Genomic DNA, 24,751 nt, shown 5'->3' with positions numbered 1-24,751 from the left:
ACTATGGCTTTGTTTGATCTTTGTCCCCATGGGTAATTTCAAGAGCCAGCATTATTTAAAAAAAAAAAAATGTGCCCATTGTGCACCTTGTTGGAATGTGGGTGTTGAATGGCTTTTCCTGTAAAACAATGCTCAGGATTGCTCATGTAGGAGAAGCTAGGTGAGTACGCTTTCCAAGGACAGTAGCACAAAATCAAAACACTGCCATTTTGTGTTTTATTCAGCTATTTTTTTCCTGAAACAGGCCAGTACAAAATGTGACTCTGTAAATAAAGCACACAATGCCCCTGGCTCACCACTGCCTAAGGTGGTAGCTTCATCAAATGTTGAGCTGTCCCACTCCATAACTGATTGTGTCCTGTCCAAATAAACTCTATGGGGATTCCCTTCGCATGGAATCTTTTCAAGACAGTTTGTAGTGAGAATAGAGGTCCTTCAACATGACTTCTCCAAGAAAAGCATCAAGTTTCAGGTGATTACCTGGAGGGGGCGAGAAGAGAATGGGACTGTGACAAAATTGTAATTGAAAATAAATCAATGCAAGTTTTCTCTTTAATTCCCTTGTGTGCCGTGTGCCATTAGGTAAAAGTAGAGTTTGGTAGTTTTACATTAAATATATAAAAGAAATGGGAATAAAGGGTACTGAAATCCAAATATTACCACTGATCTTTCACTTGGAAACAAGTTTAGAAGTAGCATCAAATTAGGGTTACTTACAGGGATGTTCAGGTTCTTCAGGCATGGTCCTCCTCTGTAAAAACAAATTACCTTTATATTAAGGTGAGTGGGAGTAAAGCACAAGAGCAGCCATCTACAACAGTAGCCCTAGTTTCATATGTTAAGGGAAAAAGTGTCCTCAGTGAGAGGGCAGCTGAGTGAGAAGGCACTGTCTCGTCCCCTGCTGCATGCTGATCATGGACCTCAGACTGTATCTGTTCACTAATGCAGTCTCCTTTCAGTTCAGAGGTATGCAAGTGGACTAGCACTTGCTTGAGGGTTGCCTTAACCTTTGCATAATTATGGTGACCATATTTTTCTGAACCAAAATTAGGGATATGTTAGCCACACCCCCTGCCACAAGAAGTCCCACCCCTGGAGGTAGTGCCCCTGGCATCAAGATGGACACATGACCACAAGTTAAAGGGTGTCATGTGACCCCTCTAAGAACTCCTCCCACTGTCCTACCAATAAGGATGGGTTTGGCCCCCACAGGACCCCTCCCCCATGCAACTATCCTGCAATTGCATTAACCCAATTTGCATATCATTAACTCGGGGGAGAGGCTGGGGGAAGTGTTCCGTTTAAGATTTTCCTCCCATGAGTGGAGTGAGTTTTGTCTTATGCACCAGTATTTAATTCACATGCACTTGTTCAGATGGGTGCCACTGTGGCACCCAAATTATTAATAAATATCTTATAAACTTCTCCCTTTTCCCATCTGCTCCCCTGGTTCCTGCTATCCCTCACCCTCCTCTGCTGTCCTGACTCCTGCCCTTCTTGCCACAGCTCTCCTGGGACCTGCTGCCCTTCTCTTCCCGCTGTGTCCACTCCTCTAGCCCCACTCTGATCATCTGTAGCTACCCATCCCCTCTCCTAACACCTCCTATCCACTTGACCTGCCTCTCTCTGGTACCCATCCTTCTCCACGTGTCTGCCCTTCTGCTTCACCCCCCCCCAATTCCCTGGCACCTTACCCCTGCGCCTCACTGCCCCTGCCCTCCTTGCCTCTTTCTCCCTGGTGCCCATCCCCTCACCACTCTGCCCCAGTTCTCCTCATGCCCCTCTGCGCGCACTCCAGCATGACTTGCTCCATCCCCTGCCTTCCTCATGCCCACCCCTCTTTTCAACCTTTCTTCTCCCTGCACCCACTGCTCCCGTCTCCTCTTCCTCCGTCTTGCCTCATTGTCCCTCCCCTTTCCTCTCCCAGCATCATCCTGTCCCCTCCCTTCCCACCCACACTGATATCGTTCCTCCCCTCCCTCCTGCTGCTCTTTTCTTCATTGTCTCCTCTTGTCCACCTGGCATTTGTCTCTCCTTCCACCCTGCTCCTTGGTGCCTTCCCCTTTCTTCTCCTGCCCTGCCCTGCCCCCCCCCCCCCACAGCACAAGCCCCTTCCTCTCCTCCCCCCACCTCCCACTTAGTTCTCCTCCTGCCCCTTCCCTCACCACCTGCCTTCGACATGGGAAGCAGTTTGCAGGGCTGGACCTGCGATGCTATTTTTATTACCACGGTCCAGCCCTAGCTGCTGCCGGGGCAGGTCCATGTGCTGGGACTGGAGCAGAGGCTGCCCACTGCTATTTTTAGTACTGGCTCCAGCTGGAGTCAAGGGGCAGCCGCATGAGGCCTGTTCTGGTGAGGCTGCTCCAGCTGGAATATGCCTTCTGTGGCTGCCCCTTAACTCCAGCTGGAGCCGCCTGTGGGGACCTGGCCCACAGTACTAAAAATAGCACCATGAGCTGCTTCTGCTACAGTCCTGGCACCTGCTGAGTCCGAGCATGCCCTGCCCCACAGTGCCCCAGCCAGGCTCTATGCAGCTACTGCTGGGGCTCCAAGGCGGCCTGGAGGAAGAAGCCTGGGAGGACCAGGACCCCGTGCAGCAGAAGCAGTCCCACGAGGATTGGGATGGGCCACATGCCACCAGAAGCCAGCACGGCTACCCTACGCACCCTGCTGGGGCAGAGGGGGAGGAGGCTGCTGCACTGTGTGAGGAGCAATGGCACCGTGCCATTTTTTGTTTCTTCCCATAAGCCAGTGTCCCCATCAAGTAGTAAAATGTCCGGTGGGACTTTCTGGGACATTTCACTACTTGCCAGGGCACTGGGACAGAGTGTTTAGATTCAGGGCTGTCCTGGAAGAATCCGGACATTATGGTCAGTGTATGCATCATACACAACGCTTGTGGGCTTCAGAAACCAAATGCTGCTCATAGGAGGGATAGTAAAAACCATTACTAAATGCTTTTAACACACCAAATGGTGTGTCAAGTCAGATATTTCATCTCATTAGGGATGAGTGTGCTACAACTCTTCCCCCCCCCAACTAATTCTTCCCTTGACAAAATGAAATTATTCTCTGCCATCCCTGATGTTACATAACAGAGTGGGTCAGACCAAAGGTCTCTTCTGACAGTGGCCAAGGCCAGGTACCCCAAAGGGAATGAACAGGATACATAATTAAGTGATCCACCTGCTCTTCCTCATTCCCACCTTCTGACAAACACAGGGTTCAGATGCCATTGATGGACCTAACCTCCAAGAATTTATCTAGTTCTTGTTTGAATCCTGTTAAAGTCCTGGTCTTCACAACATCCTCTGGCAAGGAGTTCCACAGGTTGACTGTACATTGTATGAAGAAGTATTTCCTTTTGTTTGTTTTAAGCCTGCCTATTTTCATTTGGTGACCCCTAGTTCTTGTGTTATGGGAACAAGTAAATAACTTTTCCTTATTTATTTTCTTTGCATGAGCCATGGTTTCATAGACCGCTATCATATCTCTCTTTCGTTTCCTCTTTTCTAAGCTGAAAAGTCCCAGTCTCACTAATTGCTTCTCAAATGGCAGCAGTTCCATAGCCCCATGGGCATTGGGTGAAAGCCCAGCTGGGGAGGGCAAGATTCAGCCCTGCCCCTAGAGCCAAGCCCCGCCCACCCCCCAGCTGCATCCTGCCTGGACATGTGGAGAGCTGGGGCTATCATGATGCCCCCAGCCCAACCCTCCCCAACGGCAGGGGAAGGCTGTGCTGCCCTACCATGGCCCCGTTTCCCCCCACCAAGCTGCTGAGCTGGACTGCCTTGCCCAGAGCCTGGGGGGATCAGGGCTACCATGCCGCCGTTCTAGCCTTCCCCGGCGGTAGCCCCAGCCTTAGGCAGTTGGTCATGTTGGCGGTTTTGGGAAAGCTGTGCCTTCCTTTGCCTCCATTACTGACTTCCCGTTCATACCCGTAATCATTTTTGTTGCCCTTTTCTGAACTTTTTCCAATGTCAAGAAGAGGCAACCACATCTTTACACAGATGTGGGCATACCATGGATTTATGTAGAGGCAATAAAATATTCTCTCTTTTTTTTTTTATACCTTTTAAAAATATTCCTAACAGTCTGTTTGCTTTTTTGACTGCTGCAGAACATCAAGCGGTTGTTTTCAGAGAACTATCCACAGTGACTCCAAGATCTCTCTCTCAAGTGGAAAGAACTAATTTTCGTCCCCATCATTTTGTATGTATAGTTGGCATTATAGTTTCCCATATGCATTACTTTGCATTTATCATCAGTAAAATGCATCTGCCATTGTGTTGCCCAATCACCTAGTTTTGTGAGATCCTTTTAAAGTTTTTGCAGTCTGCTTTGGACGTAACTATCTTGAACACTTTGAGATCTGCAATTTTTGCCACCTCACAGTTTATCCTTTTCTCTGGATCATTTATGAATATATTAAATAGGATTGACCGCAGTACGGACCCCTCTGGGACACCATTTTTGAGAACTGACCATTTATTCCTACCCTTATCAAAGGCTTTCTGGAAATCTAAGTACACGATCTTCTCTTCTGTCGATTGCCATGTCTGCATCAATGTCTACCCAGGGTAGCTCACTGAGTGACGTCTGTCATCCCCCACCGGAGTGGCTTAGAGACCTTTAGTGCTGGGGAAGTACTAGTTTTTAGAAAGCAATTAGCTGGCTAGCCACAATGAGTAGACAGAAGACTGCTCTGGCCAATACTGCTGGAACCTCATCTTGTTAATATCTCTTCCCCAGCACTGTCCCGGTCTCTGTACACCTAGGCCCCAACTGGAACTTGCTTTATCAATGGCAGTGACCTGTCAAGGGTTTTGATGTTCCTGTAAGAGATGAGCAATAGTTGCCAGGAGAGAGAACAAAGTGGGTCTTTGCCCTAGACAGTTACCTTTATTTTCTACTTTGAAATCGTCGGGGAGTAGGTTGTCTTGCCGGTTCCCTAGAACAAAGGCCAGGAAGGAGAGGAGGAGTGCATCCAGGATCCCGATGATGCAGAGGATGAAGGCCCAACGCACGGTGCATGCTCCTAGTGTGTATTTGTCTGTCTTGTCCCCACACATGCGCTTCACTTCATTGGAATCCCAGCCATCAGGGTAGATCAGGCAGCCTATCATTAGGCCAGCTGCTGTAGGGGGGAAAAACTTGAGGTGTTAACAAGTGGCACAGTGATACTGCACTGCTGTCTTGAGTGGATGGGGTGAAAAGCAGGGAACAGAAAAGTCCTTGAATGCTAATTAGCCTTTTTTTTTTTTTTAAAGAAGTCATTATGTGTGTCCCCCGCTCCTTTCCACAATGGCTCAGCAGCTGATTGTGCAAAATAAAGCGTAGCCTTTCACAGCACTAGGTGCATTTTCTGTGAGCATCTTGTCCCAGAATCTGGGACATCAGCATCATCCAGCACCTGAGATTGTATCAGGAAGAGAACAGCACAGCTAGTGCTATAGACCATGACCATGGATCTGACCATGCTTGGAATAGAACCAGCACTGTCATGTGCCTATGACTACAAACCACCAGCTCAAAGAGCAAGCTGTGGACTAAATGAAAATTGCAAAATGTGTCACTGACTAATGAATAAATGTCAGAAATCCATTTAAACTGCTCTGTGCCTCGCTTCTCCGCAGGCTGGTGAAACAAAGAGGGAAGTTGCTTCTGTAAAGTTCTTGTTTCTTGGCTGATAAATGCCCTACAAAGCTATTTCTACATCCTCACATCAGTATCAGAAACATAATCAAAGACCGAGTTGTGCCAAATAACGTGCTTGTTTAAATGGTTTAGCTCTGGTCTCCGTCTCGCTCAGTTAGAATCAGGTAGTTCAGACTCTTCCATTAATAATCGCATTGCACTTTTCTATTGTCAATTTCAAAGGGCTTCAACTCAGGTGGGTATTTATCCTCCCTGTCTTACAGATGGAAAATTGAGGCACTGTGCTGGAACGAGTAAGAATCCAAGCTCTAGCTAGAACTAAGATTTGTGTGTGTGAGGTGCAATCGGGTAACCCACAGTAACTAGTTTGGCATCTAGTGAGCAGTGTTTGATGCAGTCTCACTGCCCTGGAGCCTAGTTATGTGTGAGCAAGGGCAGATCTAAAGAGCAAAGTTATCCAAGCCGAGCTAAAATAGTGGAATTGACATGGTACAATATCCACCCCATGTCTCCCTGGTGAGGATGAAGTAAGGGCAAGAGAAAAGTGCCTTTCTACCAGTATAGTTTATTTCCACGGGGGGAGGGAAGGAAGCTATCTTCAGAGCAGTGTAACTCCACATTTGGGGTTGTACCAGTATAACTCTTTTGGTTAATACTGCACCCTTCAATAACTCAGTCCTACCGGTACCCAAACAGGCCAGGTTGCACGCTGCCAGTATAGCTACACTGAGCAGAGGGGTGCAGCACACTGGGATCTGAGACTGGCCTTGCAGGCAGCCAGCAGAAGAGCCTGTCTAGATAGTCTGGTTTCGCTCGTGGAGGCCCGAATAAGTGGTAGTACCAAAAGCATGGCTTTGCTGGGATAAGCAGGCTAGGTCTTCTGGTACAGCTATGCCAGCAAAGGGCTCTTGGCACAGCCTAGCCTAACGTTTTCATGTAACCTGAGGATTATCCACATGCGCATCTCACTCACTTCTCTCAGCTGCTGAGAGTGATCAGGGAGAGATTTGTAACCCACATGGCCGTGCCTTCTAGCTATCTCTCGGGGACAGCGGCTGTGCCTCCAGGAGCACAATGCTCATGGCGGAAGGAAATGCTGCAGCAAAATCTCCCTTTAACTTGGTCACCGTGGCAACACCCTTCCATTCCTGCCTGAGTATGCAACAGCATCCCGTGAAAGGCGCCCTCACTTGCTAGGAACGGTCTCGAAGCAGATTGTCAGTGGACGTGTTTGAGCTGGGGAAACTTGTACGGCTATTTATTTAACCAGGGTTGGGCCAACTTCTAGTGTATTTTATTGCATCCTAAGCAGTTGACACCCAGGTTAATTCTGGTGCAGTGTCAGCTGGAATCCCACACAAGGTCAACTCCTTTTGTAAACATTTAGATAGCCTACCTCCAGGAGTGTACACAACCTCGTCTGATCCGTACCTGGCTCCAAGCTGCTTTCACTCACGTGCCGTACCTGTACCATGCGATGCCTTTCCTGCTGCTGTTAGAGCAAATGCAGTTTTCAGCCAGGTAGCTTGTCTTCCAGTCTCAAAAGTATTTGGGCTGCTAAATACAATACTTTCTATACTTTCTGAAGAGTCATTATGGGTGATTCGTGGGTGCTAGTCCTACGACTAAGGTGCCTAACGGCTAGTCCCAGTTTGCCACTCACTGGTTGTAAAGTAATGGTTGCGGGGGGAGGGCACGAGATACTGGAAGGAACATCAAGAGGTCACCAGGTCCAGTCCCCTGTACTGACAGCAGGACCAAGCACCATCTAGACCGGGGTAGGCAAATACTGGTCCACAAATGGCTGCTGGCAGGCCTCCACCATTGTATTTACCTGTAGGGCCACAGGTACCAGTCATTGCAGCCAATGGGAGCTGCAGGAAGCAGTATACCAGTCCGCACCACTTCCTGCTGCTCCCTTTAACTGGGATCCACAGCCAACGGGAGCCACAATCGCCGGTACCTGAGGCAATACATGTAGCAGTGGGAGGGCCTGCCAGGAGCTAACCCGGTGAACCACTGCTGTGTTATTGCCCACCCCCATCTAGACCATCCTTGATAGGTGTCTAATCAGCTTTTTTAAATCCTCATTGATGGAGATTCCACAACCTCCCTGGTCAACTTATTCCAGTGTTTAACCAGCCTGACAGGCAGGAAGCTTTTCCTAAAGTCCAACCTAAACCTCCCTTGCTGCGGTTTAAGCCCGTTGCTTCTTGTCCTGTCCTCAGAGGCTGGCGAGAATAAGTATGCAACAAGGCCCTTGCTATGGATAAATTAGTCAATGCACTTCAGATTCAGAGCAGGGATTCTCTTTCCAGCTGTAGTGTGCGTGGGGCCTAGCAGAGCGATGGAGTTGGCGCGCGCAGGCTAGCCTCAGCCAATGAATTCTTCAGAAAGTCCACGGAAGGCGCCTAGCAAACGTTTTAAAGAGCAACTTCCTGAGCAGCTTTGACTTCCCTGCTCTTCACCCCCCCCCCCCCCCCAAGCTCTCTGGGTTGGGGCCAATGTTATGTTCGCACAATCTCTGGCACAGAGAACTGTGCAGCCTACAGTGCAATTGTAAGCTCCATCATAAATCCACACCCTCTCTAACATACATGCAGGTCCTTCAGCCGGAAACATGCTCTTCCCTCCTACGCCACAAAAATGTGACCGCACCTAGAGGTCTGGAGCGAGAGACTATTGATCTCCACCATGCACGTCTTCTCTCCTCCGGCACCCGGCAACTGGCATGCTGAAGCAGCTGAATGCTCATGGTTAGTTGCTCTTTGAAACACTGTTTTAGAGAGACAGCTCTCAGGGATGGTCTAGACTGTGCTTGGTCCTACCATGAGGGAGGGGTCCCAGTGTTCTATGAGTTGGATGCATCAGGTACCAGCAGATTAGCAACAGCACGCTCTGTCCCTCTTGTTATGCAGAGGTGTAACAATGCTGCCGTTGCCACATTTCTAACCACACTCACGCACACGCACACACATACACCACACTTTCCTTGCGGCCAGCTTTTCTCTCTGTCCCTAGGAAGCCGTAGGCCAGAGACGGCTTTCAGGCCTGTCGATAGCTGCTGCCTGGCAACAGGGTTTTTCGAAGGCTCATGGGAAGGACAGCAGCAAGGGCGCTGTGTGCCTTACTGGCGTTCCATAACCATCTTTCTTCATTTGGAAGCTACGCCTTCCCGTACACTTAATGACCTTCCTCTGCAGCTCACCACGGTGGATGAGGGAGGTAGGTGGAACGCTTCAGAGGAATACCTACATCTTGGACTGAGGTGTGATCCTGATACAAATAAAACAGGGGCACCTGGCTTTTTTCAGCCCCCCCACCTCCCCACCCCTCCCAACACTTATGCTTTTAAAATAACTAGCCTGCTCAAGCAGAACACAACGACCACACTGGATTAGCCCAGTTGTCCATCTGGCCCAGCATCCTGTCTCTGATAGTGGCCAGTGCCAGATGCTTCAGAGAGACTAAGCAGAACAAGACAATTAATGCGTGATCCATTCTCTGTTGTTCAGTCCCAGCTTCTGGCCGTCAGAGGCTTAGGGACACCCAGAGGATGGACTGGCACCCCTGACTATCATGGCTAAAAGCCATTGATTGACCTATCCCTCCATACACTTTCATCTAAATCACTATTGAACCCAATTATACTTTTGGTCATCACAATATCCCCTAGCAAGGAGTTCCACAGGTTGACTGCATATGAGGAAGTACAGGTTGGACTTCCCTGATCCAGCACCCTCGGGACCGGACTGTTGGAGGGAGTTTGCTGGGCCAGGAGAACTCAATGCTGGCCTCTCTTCCAACCAACACCAGGCTCTGCTGGGGTCCATCAGCAGACCTGACCCAGCTCCCCTCCCAGCCACTGGGATCCCCTGCCCCATGGCCAGTCCCAGGCTGCCACTGGGTTCTGCCAGGCTCTGTGGCCGACCTGATGGCTGCTGGTCTCCATTGCCGCAAGTATGCCGGGCAAGCCCTGGGCCACTTGAGCTCCACCACCCTGGTGCATGGAGCTCCACAGTCAATCTGGGGCTATTGGGTTCCACGACCTCAAGCTTCCATGGAGCTCTGCCACTCCCAGGCCGACAATCTCACAGCTCCCTGACCAGCCCCTGTCTCTGGGCTCCTGGCTTCTCTCCCTGCCACCAGCTTCCTGATGCTCTCTGGTCCAGGGGCTCTCCAGTCCAGCAACATCTATAGTCCTCCTGGCTCTCAGATATACAGGAGGAACAGGTACGCAGCTTAGGAGTTCTCCTGGACCCTTTCCTAACATTTGAGAACTCGATTTCCTTGGTGGCTGGAGTGCTTTTGGGCAGCTCCAGCTGATCCATCAGCTGCATCTTTCCTGGCTACTTGCTATACAGAGCACATTATGCCAGTACTCTAGCAGCTGCACTGGCTTCCCGTATATTTCTGGGCCCAGTTCAAGGTCCTGCTTATGACCTATAAAGTGCTAAATGGTTTGGGACCGGGGTATTTGACAGACGGTCTCCTCCCATATGAATCTGCCCAGGGATGGAGGTCAGCTGGGGAAGCTCTGCTCTGTGTTGCTCCACATGTGGAGATAAGGCTGATATCTACGCGGAACTTCTCAGCCTTTGCTATGGAATTCTCTCCCCCTGGACATCCACCTGGCACCAATGCTGGCACTGTTTCTGTGCCAGGCCAAAGCCACCCTTTTTACCCGCGCTTTTATTAGTGTTTGAGTTTGTATGTGTGTGTGTGTCCCTCCTCTCAAGGGGTCTTAGTAGGTTTTATGCCCGCCCCCTTAAGTCTTGTATTTTACTATATATAGAGAGAGGTGGGGTAAAATATTTTTAAATAAAAAAACAGATGTTGTCAGACCAGAGTCCTGGACCAGAGAGGTTCAGCCTGTACTTTCTTAGGTTTGTTTTAATCCTGTTCCCCATTCATTTTATAGTGACCCCGGGTTCTTGTGTTCTGTGAAGGTAAATAACGCTTTCTTATTTGCTTTTTTCACATCAGTCAAGACCTTATAGACCACTGTCATAGCCTCGGTTTGTCATACTTCGGTTTGTCTCTTCCCAGCTAAACAGTCTGGCTGAGTCTAGATTGGCAAGTTTTTCCGCAAAAACACCTGCTTTTGCAGAAAAACTTGCCAGCTGTCTTCACTGGCCACTTGAATTTCTGCAAGAACACTGACAATCTCATGTAAGAAATCAGTGCTTCTTGCAGAAATACTGTGCTGCTCCCGTTCGGACAAAAGTCCTTTTGCGCAAAGCTTTTGCGCAAAAGGGCCAGTGTAGACAGCTCAGATTTGTTTTGCGCAAAAAAGCCCCGATTGTGAAAATGGCGATCGGGACTTTTTTGCGCAAAAGTGCGTCTAGATTGGCACGGACGCTTTTCCGGAAAAAGTGCTTTTGCGGAAAAGTGTCTGTGCCAATCTAGACGCTCTTTTCCGCAAATGCTTTTAACTGAAAACTTTTCCGTTAAAAGCATTTCCGGAAAATCATGACAGTCTAGACATAGCCTCCCAGTCTTTTTACTATCTTGTTATACGAACATTCTTCTGAGCTCGTAATCGCTTTTGTTGCCCTCCTCTGTACCTTTTCCAATTCTAATGTATCTTTTTTGAGCGTGGGAAACCTGAACTGCAGGCTGTATTCAAGTGTGGGCTTGCTAGTGATGTACATAGTGAGGGTATGATATTTACTGACATTATTCAGCTCTTTCCTTGTAGTTCCTAGCATTCTATTTGTTTTTTTGACTGCCACTGTTCACTGAGCTGATGTTTTCAGAGGAGTCGCCTTGATGACTCAAAGATCTCCCTCTTGAGCGGTAACATAATTTAGACCCATCATTTTGTATGTGTCGTTAGGATTATACTTTACAACGTGCATTACTTTGCCTTTATCAACGCTGAATTTCATCTGCCATTTTCTTGCCTAGTAAGTAGTCTTCTGTGAGACCCCTTTGTAACTCTGTAGTCAGCTTTGAACTTAATGGCTGCATCTAGACTGGCAAGTTTTTCCACAAAAGCGGCTGCTTTTGCGGAAAAACTTGCCAGCTGTCTACACTGGCCGCTTGAATTTGCGCAAGAACACTGATGATCTAATGTAAGATTGTCAGTGATTCTTGCGCAAATACTATGATGCTCCCACTCAGGGATAAGCCCTCTTGCGCAAATGCTTTTGCACAAGAGGGCCAGTGTAGACAGGTAAAAACTGTTTTGCACAAAAAAGCCCCGATGGCGAAAATGGCGATCGGGGCTTTCTTGCACAAAATCGCGTCTAGATTGGCACGGACGCTTTTCCGTAAAAAGTGCTTTTGCGCAAAAGCGTCCGTGCCAATCTAGGCGCTCTTTTCCGCAAATGCTTTTAACGGAAAAACTTTTCCGTTAAAAGCATTTGCAGAAAATCATGCCAGTCTGGACGCAGCCAATGAGTTTAAGCAATTTGGAAACATCTGCAACCTTTGCCACCTCATTCCGTACCTGTTCTTCCAGATTATTTATGAATATGTTGAGCAGCACTGGTCCCAGTGCTGAGCCCTGGGGTTCCCTGCTATTTTCCTCTCTCTGCTGTGGAAACCGACCATTTATTCCTACCCTTTGTTTTTTGTCTTTTAACCAGTTTCTGATCCACAAGAGGACCATTTCTCTGGTCCCACAGCTGCTCAATTTGCTTAAGAGTCTTTGGTGAAGCTCTCCAAAAGTCCAAATGCACTATACCCCCTGGGTCATCCTTGTCCACGTTTGTTAACCCTCCTCAAAGAATTCTAGTCATTGCTGAGGCATGTTTTCCCATTACCAAAGGTGTGTTCATTCTCCCTCAATATATTGGGATCATCTATTTGATTATTCTCTTCTTTATTAATATTTCAACCAATTCGAAGTTGGATTTTCTGGCCTGTAATGGCCAGGGTCACCACTGGAGTTGTTTTGGGTTTTTTGTTTTGTTTTTAAAAATCCACATTCCCAGTCATCTGGGTCAAAGGCTGATTTGAGTGATGGGTGACATACCTCAGCTAGTAATTCTGCAATTTCATATGTGAGTGCCTTCGGAACTCTAGGATAAATACATCCTGGTCCAATTATTACTGTTAAATGTATCAATTTGTTCCAGTTTGTTTATTCTTCTATCAACAAACACCTCAGATTTGTCTTCAAAAAAGAATGGCTCCAGCATGAACTTCTGCAAAGCAGTCTAGTGCAGGAAACCATCTGCATTTCTAATGCATCTGCCACGCTGGGTAGCAGAGAGCAGTCACTTTCAAACAGGAACAGCTGCTCCAAAATCGGTGGAATTTGTTCTACTCTTCATACACATGACGCTATCCTTGATCTCAAAGAGCAATGTGCACGCAAAGGGGCGTTTGTGCCTCTCACAAAGGGCGACATTACCGAGTTATGCAAAAAGTCACGTTAAAGTTGCGGCTGCTGCTCACCGCTGTGAAAAAAGGCCCCACAATTTGGCCTTATGCAGCTCCAGGCAAGTCCACCAACTCGTCGCTTGATTCGCTTCCTGGAAATAGTTTATTCCACCCTAAGGTCTTGTTAATTTTGATGGGGTGATCTAATTGTGGTTCAACCACTTGCCTTTTATGCTGTTCTGACCACATTTAACTAGCATCTGTGCACAGAAGAGAGGTTGGAGAAAGGAAGGAAATTAAATGAGTAAGGCACCATGGATGCTAACAGAGGCTGCTGAGAGAGCTGCATGCAGTAGCTATTATGTGTGCCGTTACATGACCCAGCTGGTTCCCATGTCAAAGGCTGTTATTGGGCCAACAGCCACAGCTCTTAGGGTACATCTACCCAGCAAGGCTGAACTCAAACTAAGCGACGCAATGTGAGCGACGTCAATTGTGTCGTTTATTTCGAAATTGGGAGCATCTGCACAGCACTTATTTCGAAATGGAGCCCTCTTCCTCCAACTTCCCTTACTCCTCATGCAATGAGGGTTGCAGGAGTCTGAGTAAGAAGTCCTCCAGCTCGACAGGAGACGGAGGGGGTATATGATAGAGGTCTATAAAATCATGAGTAGTGTGGAGAGGGCCGATAAAGAAAAGTTATTTATTAGTTCCCTAAATAGAAGAACTAGAGGACACCAAATTAAATTAATGGGTAGCAAGTTTAAAACTAATAAAAGAAAGTTCTTCTTCACACAGCGTGTAGTCAACCTGTGGAACTCCTTGCCAGAGGAGGCTGTGAAGGCTAGGACTATAATAGAGTTTAAAGAGAAGCTAGATAATTTCATGGAGGTTAGGTCCATAAAAGGCTATTAGCCAGGGGATAAAATGGTGTCCTTGGCCTCTGTTTGTCAGAGGCTGGAGAGAGATGGCAGGAGACAAATCGCTTGATCATTGTCTTCGGTCCACCCTCTCTGGGGCACCTGGTGCTGGCCACTGTCGGTAGACAGGATACTGGGCTAGATGGACCTTTGGTCTGACCCAGTACTGCCGTTCTTATGTTCTTATGACAGTATTTTGACACTATTTTGAAATAACTGCCTGCTGTGTAGACGTGGACTAAGTTATTTGGAAATAATGCTGCTGTATAGACTTACCCTTCGAGACTTTAAGGCCAGAAGGTACCATCATGATGGTCTAGTCCAGGCAATAAGCAGCTTGTAGTCCAGTCACAGTTCACCAGAGTCAGTCCCTGCAGAATATGTTTTATGTGCACCAAGGCATGTTTTATGTGCACCAAGGCATGTTTTGATGTGCACCACCAGTAGAAACCCATGCTGCCCGCTGCCAGCACTTTGCTAATCATCTGGGCAGATCTGAATCTCTCCTGAGTGGCTTCCCAAGTGCTTAGCTTACAGGGAACACCGGTCCAGAGCTCTTGAAATCACAGAACGGTGGACCCTTCCGCCACAGAGCTAATGTCTGTGAGGACAGTACAGGCGAGGAATGTGTTTGGGCAAAGACTGTAACTTGCTGAAATCCAGTTTGTGTCAGAAGCACTTGTTTACTTTGTTTGCTCATTGCCATTTGTGTCTTTATTCCTGATACCTCGCCTCATTCCACGCCTGGTGGATTTGACGTTTCGTAATAACAGCACAGAGCTGTGACTCCAATGAGCCACTGTCAAACCCACTAGCTTAACGAGCTGCTGTGTACTGTCTCTTTAAACTTCACTTCTGGGAATGTTCCAGGAGAGGGTGGTGCACTGCAGGGCAGATGGTTTGCGGAGATTTGGGAGTCACCCGGAAAAGCCAGGCTGTGACCATGCTTGCTGGCTGGCTGTTGTCAGGGCAGAGAGCCACAGCGATACCACTTAAGGCACCCAAAGTTGCATGGCAGGTGGTGACACAAGCCCTTACTAGCCGGGATTGAACCCCAAGGGTCACAACAAATCACTTAGAGTTTGTGACAATCCCAGAATGGAGCCCAGATCACCTGAGTCTTTGCTTTCACCACTAGGCAACCCTTCCTCCCAGCCCACCAGCTGCCACTGGAGCCCTTGCTTTCCCTCCCTCCCAGCTTTGCCATGGGACAGGGAAATCTGAGAAGCGCCAGGCTCTGTCCATGGTGCTAACACCATCTGCCTTTGTCTGCTACAGGGCTGGAGAGCACCTGACATAAGATGGGCCAGCAATGCCTCCGGAGCGGATCAGGCCAGCTACTGCTGGAGCTGCACGTCAGACCTGCTTGTGACTTAGGTGGCAGAGAAAGCAGAGGCTGGGGCAAGACTGAGGTGGTTTGGAGGCAGGCGTATGTCTCAGGAGAGCTGACAGCACGAGCTGTTAGGAGTGGAAGGATGGCTGTGTGGTTAAATCACTTAGACAATATTGATTCCTTTCCCAAACTGCCACAGCCTGCCTGCTTGCCCTGGGCAAATCACTGAGGCAAAGATTTTCAGAAGTGCTATGTGCTTGTGTGTGCCTAACCTGAGACAGCGGGAAGAACCCTGGTTTTCAGTAAGCGTGAAGCCACCCGTCCTCTAGCAACCCAACCCCTTAGAAGTGTCTCATGTTGGGCACCCAGTGCCACTCACCTCTTTTGAAAATCCTTTTCTCTGTGGGCCTCAGTTTGCTACCTGTAAAATGGGCATAGTCATGCTCCCTTGCCTGCTTCAGCTGCAATCTCATCAGGGGGATTGTCTTGTTGTCTGGTTGCAAGGAACCAAGGGATATGTGAGTCTTTTTGAGGCTGTAGACTAGTTTGCCATGGGACTTGGAGGAAGCTGCATGGTTTGCTATATTTAAAACTAGACTTGGCAAAGCCCTAAAGGTACAGACTCTCAAGACCAGTTCTACCCAGGCCAGAGGGTGGTGGTGAGAGTTGGATTGGACAATTATTATGGCTTCCTTGAAGCTTCGCTCCTCTTGCACATGTATGAGTTTGGTGTGCGTCTGGCTAGAGATCCCCGCGGCAGGAAATCTGTTGGTGGGTTTGAGCCAGACTCCCTGTGGTGGCAGGACCTCTCTGGGGCAGGCTGTGCTGCTCATTCGCTAGCAGCCGCTCAGTCCCAGCCTAAAACCCTTTCTTCACCATGGGATGTCCAACGTCCATCCCCAAATGATCCATCAAAGCCACCAGCTCCAGTGCACGAGTGTGCCGGCCCCTCTTGCAGGGAGCTGAAAGCAAAGGCCTCCCAGCTGACTGTCCTCTGTCTAATGGGTGGACATTCACTGGGAGGGAAAGGTAACAGCGTTGGGCCTCCACGTTTCCTCTTCGATGGTGTGTAGGAGGAAGGAGGCTGGCTGTTAGTCAAACCCAGACCTCCTGCACCCTGATCGGGTGAATGCTTTATTTTCCTAAGCAGATTGAGCATCCCTGCCACGTTTCCCTCTAAAAACCAAGTGTCATCGGAACGCAGCAGAGCTCTTCACCCTCCCTCTCCAATCTGTTTGCCTCCAGGGGCAAGAGATGGTGAGAGGGGGCCAAGACTTTGCTGCTTCCTTTAGAAAAGCAGGCTCCTTGCTGTGTGCCGCATTGTTCCTCCCGGATGCCTTCTGAGGCAGGGCTTGCTCATGCCCCCAGTGCAAGATGCAGCCGTTTCTCCCAGAGACTGAGTGACTCTGTCACGGTGCGGAAGGATCTCAGACCTGGCGCTGCCTCCGGGGCTCCTGCAGCAGCACCCAGCACCCCCAGCCCTCGCACTACTTTTCTGTTTCCAGCGTGCGAGGGGTTTCACACCAGCACATCATGCCTGTCAGGGCAGGGGCTGGAAACTCGCAGAGCCCCACCTGCCCCTAACTTTTGCACTCAGATGTCTCCTGAAGGAGAGTTGCTCATTTGCTGATGGATTTCCATTTGCTGATGGGGCTGCTTGTCCCTTCAGCATCTGATCCCTCCCCACCAAACAGCCGCTAGCCTGAATTCTGGCCTCAGTGCAAGCCTAGCAGCCTTGGCCTGAGCCTGGCCTCCGAGGGCTAGGGAGCTGTGCACGCGTGCAGACTCCGCACATGTTTCTGCTAATTCCCCTCATGCCCTAGGGACCAGCCACTCTGCTGTTGTCACAGTGAGTCTCCCGGGGACTCCCACTCGGTGTACCTTAGGGCCAGGGCCAATCCTCAAATCCTCCCCCTGAGCCAGTGGGCACCTTCCAATGGGGTATCCCCACGTGTCTCCCGGCCTCACCTGCTCCCCCTCCCGGGTGTGCCCGGCCCTGCCTGCCACCCCATCAATTTAGCAGAGTTTAGCAAAGCAGTGACCCAGCTGGGAGAGGGCAGTGGAGCAGACCAAAGGCTGCTGCGTCGCCCTGCTTCCCTGCAGCTCCTGCTGCCGCAGTGAGCACGGGGGAGCCCAAGTCCTGCTGCCATCCTGCATCAGGCCCCCCAGCAACCCTGAGGCTGCATGCCAGGGGAAGGGGCCTCGAGCGAAAGGGTGCACTGCCAGGAGAGGGCAGAGCAAAGGCTGGTTGGGGGGAAGGTGCAGACACCTCCACCCCACGGCCACAGGGACTCGTGCCGGTAGCCACACGAGGGCTGGTTTGTGGAACTGCTCAGGTTATAGAAAGCCCCCAGGCTGTGAGTTTGACCCCTGAGATAGAGGCTGCTTGTGCTGCTGGCTCTTAGCAGGAGGGAGCATGTTGTGTGCCCACATGGACACAGGAACGTCACCATTTTCATGGGAGACGTCCGCCAGCCTGTGAAGGTGGGGAGAGGGGGTAAGACTAGTGCCTTCCCATTGTGCTCATTCTCTTTGAACAACAGCTTCCCATCTCGCAATTGCTACACCAGCCCTCTGGGGCAACGCACTTTTGGTTGTTCCGGTTCCTTGGACTTTTGACCTGCTTCCAAGCCTCTTATCTTAATCTTTGAGTTGGTTTCCTGAAGGCCAGTGAGAATTAGCTGATAATCTCAGCCCTGCTGCAGTTTCCATTGCCTGCCCGGCCTTTCCACCAGTAACGCTCTCTGTTGCCATGGCATTTTCACCACCAGCAAGGCCCGCTGAGCCAGGAGGGAGTGTAACAGGAGGCTACCTTCCTCTTTGACATCAATATTTCAGGAGGCTGAGGATTGGATTGGATTTCAGCAGCTTCTCGCGGCGACAGGGAAAGCACACAGCCTTCACCTTGCTCGGAGAACTAGCTGTGCTGGCAGCTGTAATTCCACCCGGTAAGACTCAGGCTAAGCTGAATGGGTCGGGTAGCCTGGAAAGTCATTATCCATCTCTGGCCTGAGTGCACCAACAAGATACCTGCCCTACTTTGTGAGGTGCTGCGTAAACAAAGCAAGCAACACCCAACAGAGGCCGTAAATTGCTTCTCCATGTTAGCCTGCTCACAGTTACCTGCTATCAGCCCTGGCATTGCTTGGCCTGTGGTCACTCCCCCTGGGTTCACTCCGTGGATAATCTCATGCCCAAAAATGCTGCATTACTGCATGGTAATCCAACCCCGTACCTCAGAGCACCAGGTGACTGCCATAGGAGCTGGGAGGGAATTTTTCCCTCAAGAACAGAATTGCGCCTCCAACTGAGTTTCTAGGGCTATGTCTACACTGGTGGGTTGTTGCGCCAGAAGTATGCAAATGAGGCTAAGCATGGAATATCGCCAAGCCTCATTTGCATACCTAATGAGCTGCCATTTTTGCGGAAGAGGTTTGTGCTAGAAGGAGCATCTACAATGCCCCTTCTTGCACAAGGAAAACCCTCTTGCTCAATGCCATTACACTGATTCTATTCACTATGGGGATAGCTGAAATCCCCCACTACTACTGAGTTTTTTATTTTGATAGCCTCTCTAATCTCCCTTAGCATTTCATAGTCACTATCACTGTCCTGATCAGGTGGTTGATAATATATCCCTTCTGCTATATTCTTATTATTGGCGCATGGAATTTCTATCCATAGAGATTCTATGGAACATTTTGGCTGATTTCAGATTTTTACTTCATTTGATTCTACATTTTCTTTCATGTATAGTGCCACTCCCCCACCAGCACGACCCGTTCTGTCCTTCTGATATATTTTGTACCCTGGTGTGACTGTGTCCCATTGATTGTCCACATTCCACCAAGTTTCCATGATGCCTATTATGGGCTGCTGGGAGTGAGCCACATCCATTCTGGCTGCATTGGCCTCATTAACCTTGGTCCTACGCTTTTGATATAGTTGTGTGCATTTAGCTCCCTGCCTCTGGACTTCCACTCCAATGCATCTGATGAAGAGGGTTTTACCCATGAAAGCGTATGCCCAAATAAATGCTAGTCTTTGAGGTGCCCCAGGATTCCTGGTTTTTGCAGACCCAGATTAACATGGATACCCCTATGAGACAAAAAGGAATGAACTGCTTCTACACCCTGGGTGCATTTCTGCCCTGGACTGGATATACCCCCTGGGACTCCAGGAGCTACTCACCTGCTGCCAGCTGCATCCAGGCACAGACTTTGTAGACAGTGGCCGAGTTGCAGAAGAAGAACATGCTGAAGCAGAGGATGCAGCCGATGATGAGGAAGGTGGAGATGCCCACGAAGAACATGGCTGTTTTGAAGGCGCTGGAGGGGATGGTGCCGAAGTCCAGGGGGCTGCCCTTGCAGATGAGCTCGCCGGTCAGGGCGTTGCCAATGCAGTAGGAGAAGAGGCCGAAGTAGCCGGCTTGCGGGGTGTCGATGCTGTCCCCGATCCAGTAGGGCTGGATGAAGCTCACCACCATGATGATGGCGAAGCAGAGGGTGAAGAGGGCCCACAGCACTCCCATGGCCCGCGCGTTGCGCACGTAGTTGGTGTGGTAGATCCGGGCTGCTTCTTGCGCGGGCAGCATCTTCCCCATGGTGCGGCTGGGTGAGCGGCTTTCGGCTCGCCTGGGGCTGGGTCAGGGACTCCCGTGCTGGGGCTGCCTCCTTGTGGGCCCCAGGCCCGGGGGCAGCGGGCTGCGCCCAGGGAAGTCAGTGGGGCTGGAGGGCGCCCGGCCCCACACACACCACCCCCAGGGCCTCCCTGCGACCCAGCCCAAAGCCCCGTGGCCAGGGTCCGGCTCTGGCGATCAGGCTCCGTGTCCAGCTCCTGGGCGCCAGCCCCACTCGTCTGCCCCCCGGCTCCGTGTCCGGGCCGGGGTGAGGTGCCCGGCTCCCAGCCGCGCTCCCGGGGGGCCAGCCGCTTCTCCGGCCCCTCCCAGCCCCGCGGCTCCCGGCGCCCGCTGCCTCCTCCCCCGCGTCCGCCGCGCCCGCCCCCGCCGGCCCCTTCCTTACCTAGCCCAGCCTCCGGCCTGGCCCCGGGCTCGACCCCTGCGCGCCCTGCGCCCCTGGCCCAGAGCCCCGGGGCCATTGCGCTGCGCTGCGCTCCGGCTGGCTGGGGAGCGCGGTTCAGCACCGCGGAGAGCGCCCGCTGGGAGCCACCCGGCCCGGGGAAAGGCGCAGCCGGCGGCTCCTCGCCTTGGGTGGGGGCAGGACGCTGCCCGAGGGGGGGAGAGGCTGCGCTGGAGGGGACCTTCGTGAACCCGCCATGTCTGCCCCCCCTCCTTACTGCCCCCCGAGCATTACCCGGGGGCGGCGGTGGAGAGATGTAGGGTGAGAACAAGCCGAGACACACGTCCCTGCCCCCGTCTGTCCCCCGCTCCCTGCGCCACCCCCGCCCCAGCCAAGCCCCCACCTCCCAGGCGAGCTCTTCCTCCATCTGTCATCACTGCCCAGGCTGAGCAACGTCTACGAGACTAGCCCCTTCATGGGGGCAGGAGGCTGGCCCTAAAGCAAAGGACAGGAAAGGTGAGGACCCAGCCAACCAGGCTACAGGGCTCGTGGGGGGCGGACAATGTGGTTATAGGGCCAGATCTTCTGCTGGGAGAAATCACTGCAGCTCCCTTGAAGTTAATGGTTCATTTGGCCCAGCTGGGGGTCTGGCCCTAGAGTCAGAGAAGTGACCGGATGTACTGCCCCATTTGTATGCAGGGGCACAGGGACCCTTTGTGTAGCTGGGTCTGAGAGCCATCGAAGCACACTGGGAACCCTGGGTCTAACAGGATCCGCTTCAAGGCAGGGTGGTGCAGCTCCAGCACCCGTTGTTATCTTGATGTCAGCACTGGATGGGGAGGGAGTCCTATTGATCCACAGATCCAATACAATTCAGGCAACTCCAGCCAGTTTTCCCCTTCTTAGGCAACCCTGGGGCTTCTTACATGGCTGTATCTACACTGGCAATTTTGGCTTCAATAGCGGTAGCATTACATGGCCACTGGGATGATGGGAGGCTTAGTGTGGAGACAGGACATGCCTGGCTCATCTAATCCTGCTCTGACATAGCAAAGCAGCCTTAACCTCATCTGTGTGGCTGCTCCAGGTGGAGCTGTTGTTGTTACTTTGCATTGCCATACATGGGAGCCATAGTCTTAGACCAGTGGTGGGCAACTTGCAGCCATGGACTGCGTGTGGCCCCATTGGGTGCTCTGCATGGCCATGAGGCATCCGTTTACCATGCCCAGACACAGGGTTGCCAGATTCTGCTGGTTTCTGTCCATGCAATTGTTTCCTTCTGGTGTTACTAAAGTGACAGGCACAGAAAGCCAGGGCACAAGAAGTGAGGGGCAGGCTGGTTGCACACAGCACTGACTGTGAGAGCCAGGTGTTCCCTCTGCAGCCAATCACAGCGCAGTAACAGTTCAATTGCACCCCCACAAGCATAGGGAGCAAAGCTGCCGTATCCTGGAAGAGCATCTGGGTTACAACAACCTTGTGACCCACTGCGATGAAGGAGGCCGCTCATGCAGCCCACTTGCCGGCCTCAGTTGTCCATTGCTGTCTTGTGCCAGGTGCAGTGCAAACCGAATACATGCCCCAAAGAGCCTCCAATCAAAGTACAGGGCAACAGAGAGAGATTGCCCAACTATGTTGTTGCTTTCCTGGGAGGAGGGATTTAATCGATACCTTGTTAGCTTTCGATATTGTCTGAACTCCTTTAAAAAGGAAGAACACCCAGTATGAGCTGGGAGGTAATATTTGGGTGCCCAGTTCATTTAGGAAGGGTAATTTCACTGTTATCTGATGAGATTGTATTGATCTGGAGGTTTTTCAGCGGACAAGGAAGAGGGTTGTATTAGAAATGTTTTTGACCCCATGGGATCACCTTTTGGGTTTCCAAATGGGAAGCAGGATGATGGGCAAGGTACGTGTTGGGATGGTGCTGAATGATTCTGAATTGCTATGGTTGATATGAGTCCAATAAGGTTTGTTACATCTGAATTTGCTAAAGGATCCTGGACTTCTTAGTATCAGCTAGAATGCTGAAATTGCCCTTGAATGCTGATAGAACTATGGATTATGAATAGTTAACCAGAGGTGGTGGTATGTGTATTTTAACTGAAACTTTGATCATGGGCCAGCTCGCTAAGTAAATGCACAAAAAACACATGAACGACGAGCTGGTATTAACTGGCTCAGGTCAAGCTGACCCTTTAGGTTGGCACCATATTGAGAGCTCAGGTGAATGATTGATTAGAAAAACAAGTAAGGAAATGCCCACAGGACCTGTTTCAAAGCCATGTAACTCCTTCGAGAGCAAGGGGGAGAAGTACTAAGATTATCCTAGGGGCAGGTCCGGTTCCCCAATTAATATCTGAAGAAGTCTGACCTATAGGACAGGGGCTCAACACCCTGCTACAGGGGACATTTGACAGATCACGTACTTGAGAAGAGATCTTCCTGGAACTGGAAGCTGTACCTCCTTTGCTTGCCTGTCAGGGAGTTGTGGAGGGCCAGCATGTTTATGCTTGGGAAACTGAGGCTTATTAAGAAGACGTATTGTAAGCTGCTGGGCATTGAGCAGACTGTATCTGAATTTTCACAGGTACTGGTAACAGTACTGGTAACAGCCATAGGCTGTTATAGATCTGGCTGTAGAAATGCAGTTGCTGCTGGCCATCTGTTATCACCCAGCTAAAACAAAGCCTGCACGTGGAGTGGGTAGCAAACGAGTTAATCATTGTTAAAAGTGGACAAATTGTAACTGTTATGACTCCTGTGCCATTCCCGGCTGGTTTCCTTTTATCATCTAGTCAACCCGAAGTCCTGAAATATTTTGAAAGCAAACATCTCTCAGAACAGGTGCTGCTGGCTGGATCCTTCTGGAGGCTCAGTGCTGCCAAGTGATTATCGGTAACACTACGGAGCAGCAGCAGACACTTTTCTGGAGTGCAACTGGCCTGACTGAGGAGAGAGGGTGGGCTGGATTGTACAGGGTTTTGTCACTGCACCCTGCTTCATTGATATTTAGATGCTTTGAAATAGTTCTAATGAGGCCAGTTGCTCACTCCCGTGGAACACCCACGCTTTTACATACATCTGGCTGTACTGGGAAAATAAGCTTCCGACCACCTTGTATTTGGCACTGAAGGGGTTAAGCGGATTCGATTTACTGATACGGGTTTGCAGAGCAGCGGAATCCTGTTTCATTTTATTCGTGAACCTTTTCAAGCCAGGAAATAAGGGCAAGAGGATTGTCGTGGCTCAGCCAACTAAGTCACCTTGTCGTCGCTTTACCTCTTTGTGACTCGGGTTCTCCTCCTGTAAAATGGGGTGACACTAGGTCCCTAAGTCCTTTACCTCCAGGAGCGAATTCAGGCCAAGTGCACGAAGGTCCTTGGAAGAGCGGTCCAGGAGTACAACCCTCAAGCAATGACTTCCAGTGTATCCACCCATTAGACCGTCCACGGGTGGGCGATAAACGGCCTGCAGGCCAGACGTGGTTCCCCAAGGCTAGATGCTGGAGGACCACCAGGCACTTTATTTACCTGCATGTCCACAGATATGGCTGCTCGCCCATTGGCCACGGTTTGCCACTCTCAGCCAATGGGAGCTGCGGGAAGTAGTGCAGCCAGGACACAGCTCTATGCAACCCTTATAGGAAGGGCAAACCGCAGCCAACAGAAGCAGTTCCCAGGTAAATAACCCTAATGAGCCGCGTCTGGCTCGTAAGCTGCTTATGGCCTACCCCTGCCCTAGACACCACTCCTGCCTCGCCGAAGAGGACTCAGTGGGTAGCAACGGTAGCACCTGGGAACCATTCTGTGATGTTAAATTGTCTCTTTTTTGATAAGCCCTTTGGGTTCTATTTGTGCTACAGGCTGGACCTCCCAGATCCAGCACCCTCGGGTCCTGAACAAGGGAGTTTGCAAGACATGGGGAGGTCAGTCCTGGCCCCGTGCTGTCGGGGGGCTGCCAGCCTCCCCGCCACTGGACTCCCCTCCCAAGGGCGCTCCCAACCCTGCACCCAGCTGCAAGCTGTACTCCCCATACCTGCCATTGGCCCCCAGTCCCTGCCACTAGCCCTAGCTACTGACTGTGCTCCTTAGTCTGGCCCATCCACTGGCCACCAGCCCTGGCACCGACTGCTAGCTCCCAGAATCCCAGTAGCCCCCCCCCCACTGCCTTTCTGGTCCGGATTACAGATGTTGCTGGACCAGAGAGCCCCAGATCCCTCTCGCTCATGTGGGCCCTTTTCCTATTTCTTCATGCTGTCCAGCAGGCATGGCTTAATCGCTCATGTGCATATTTGCTTAGCTCACTTGGCTTCTTTCTTGCCAGTGAGTATGAAAGTGGAAAATGGAATGCTGCCTCTGGAACACCCTAAAAATGAAAATACGCGGAGGTGGATACTCAGCTGAGCTCTGGGTACAAACTCCATCTATTGATCAAGAGCTGAACCAAACGCATGGCTCCCTAGAAAGTCTGCAGTTTGTAGGCCTGGGTGT

The 24,751-nt window shown here is 50.7% G+C and overlaps 1 protein-coding gene across 1 annotated transcript; it reads right to left on the bottom strand.

Annotated features, from left to right (window-relative positions):
* Positions 1–209: 209 nt before the first annotated feature.
* Positions 210–20,201, bottom strand: LHFPL5 (LHFPL tetraspan subfamily member 5). The gene is made up of 4 exons (XM_006115674.5): positions 19,432–20,201; positions 4,898–5,134; positions 718–751; positions 210–480 (listed from the first exon to the last, which is right to left on the bottom strand). Exons 1-3 carry the CDS (start codon positions 19,841–19,843, stop codon positions 735–737), a joined length of 666 nt encoding a protein of 221 aa, XP_006115736.1. The 5' UTR covers positions 19,844–20,201; the 3' UTR covers positions 210–480; positions 718–734.
* Positions 20,202–24,751: the final 4,550 nt, after the last annotated feature.

Source organism: Pelodiscus sinensis, chromosome 27 (assembly GCF_052426305.1).
Source record: "Pelodiscus sinensis isolate ZL-2025 chromosome 27, ASM5242630v1, whole genome shotgun sequence".
NCBI lineage: Eukaryota > Metazoa > Chordata > Testudines > Trionychidae > Pelodiscus > Pelodiscus sinensis.
The sequence above is the reverse complement of the archived record's forward strand: the minus strand, read 5'-3'. Positions and strand labels throughout refer to the sequence as shown.

What these genes read in the sequence shown, in the direction of transcription:
- LHFPL5 (XM_006115674.5), bottom strand. Translation starts at nt 19,843, where the DNA reads ATGGGGAAGATGCTGCCCGCGCAAGAAGCAGCCCGGATCTACCACACC. An exon ending in CTGGATGCAGCTGGCAGCAG is followed by an intron (nt 5,135 to 19,431) that starts GTGAGTAGCTCC and finishes TCCCCCCTACAG; the next exon opens with CAGCTGGCCTAATGATAGGC.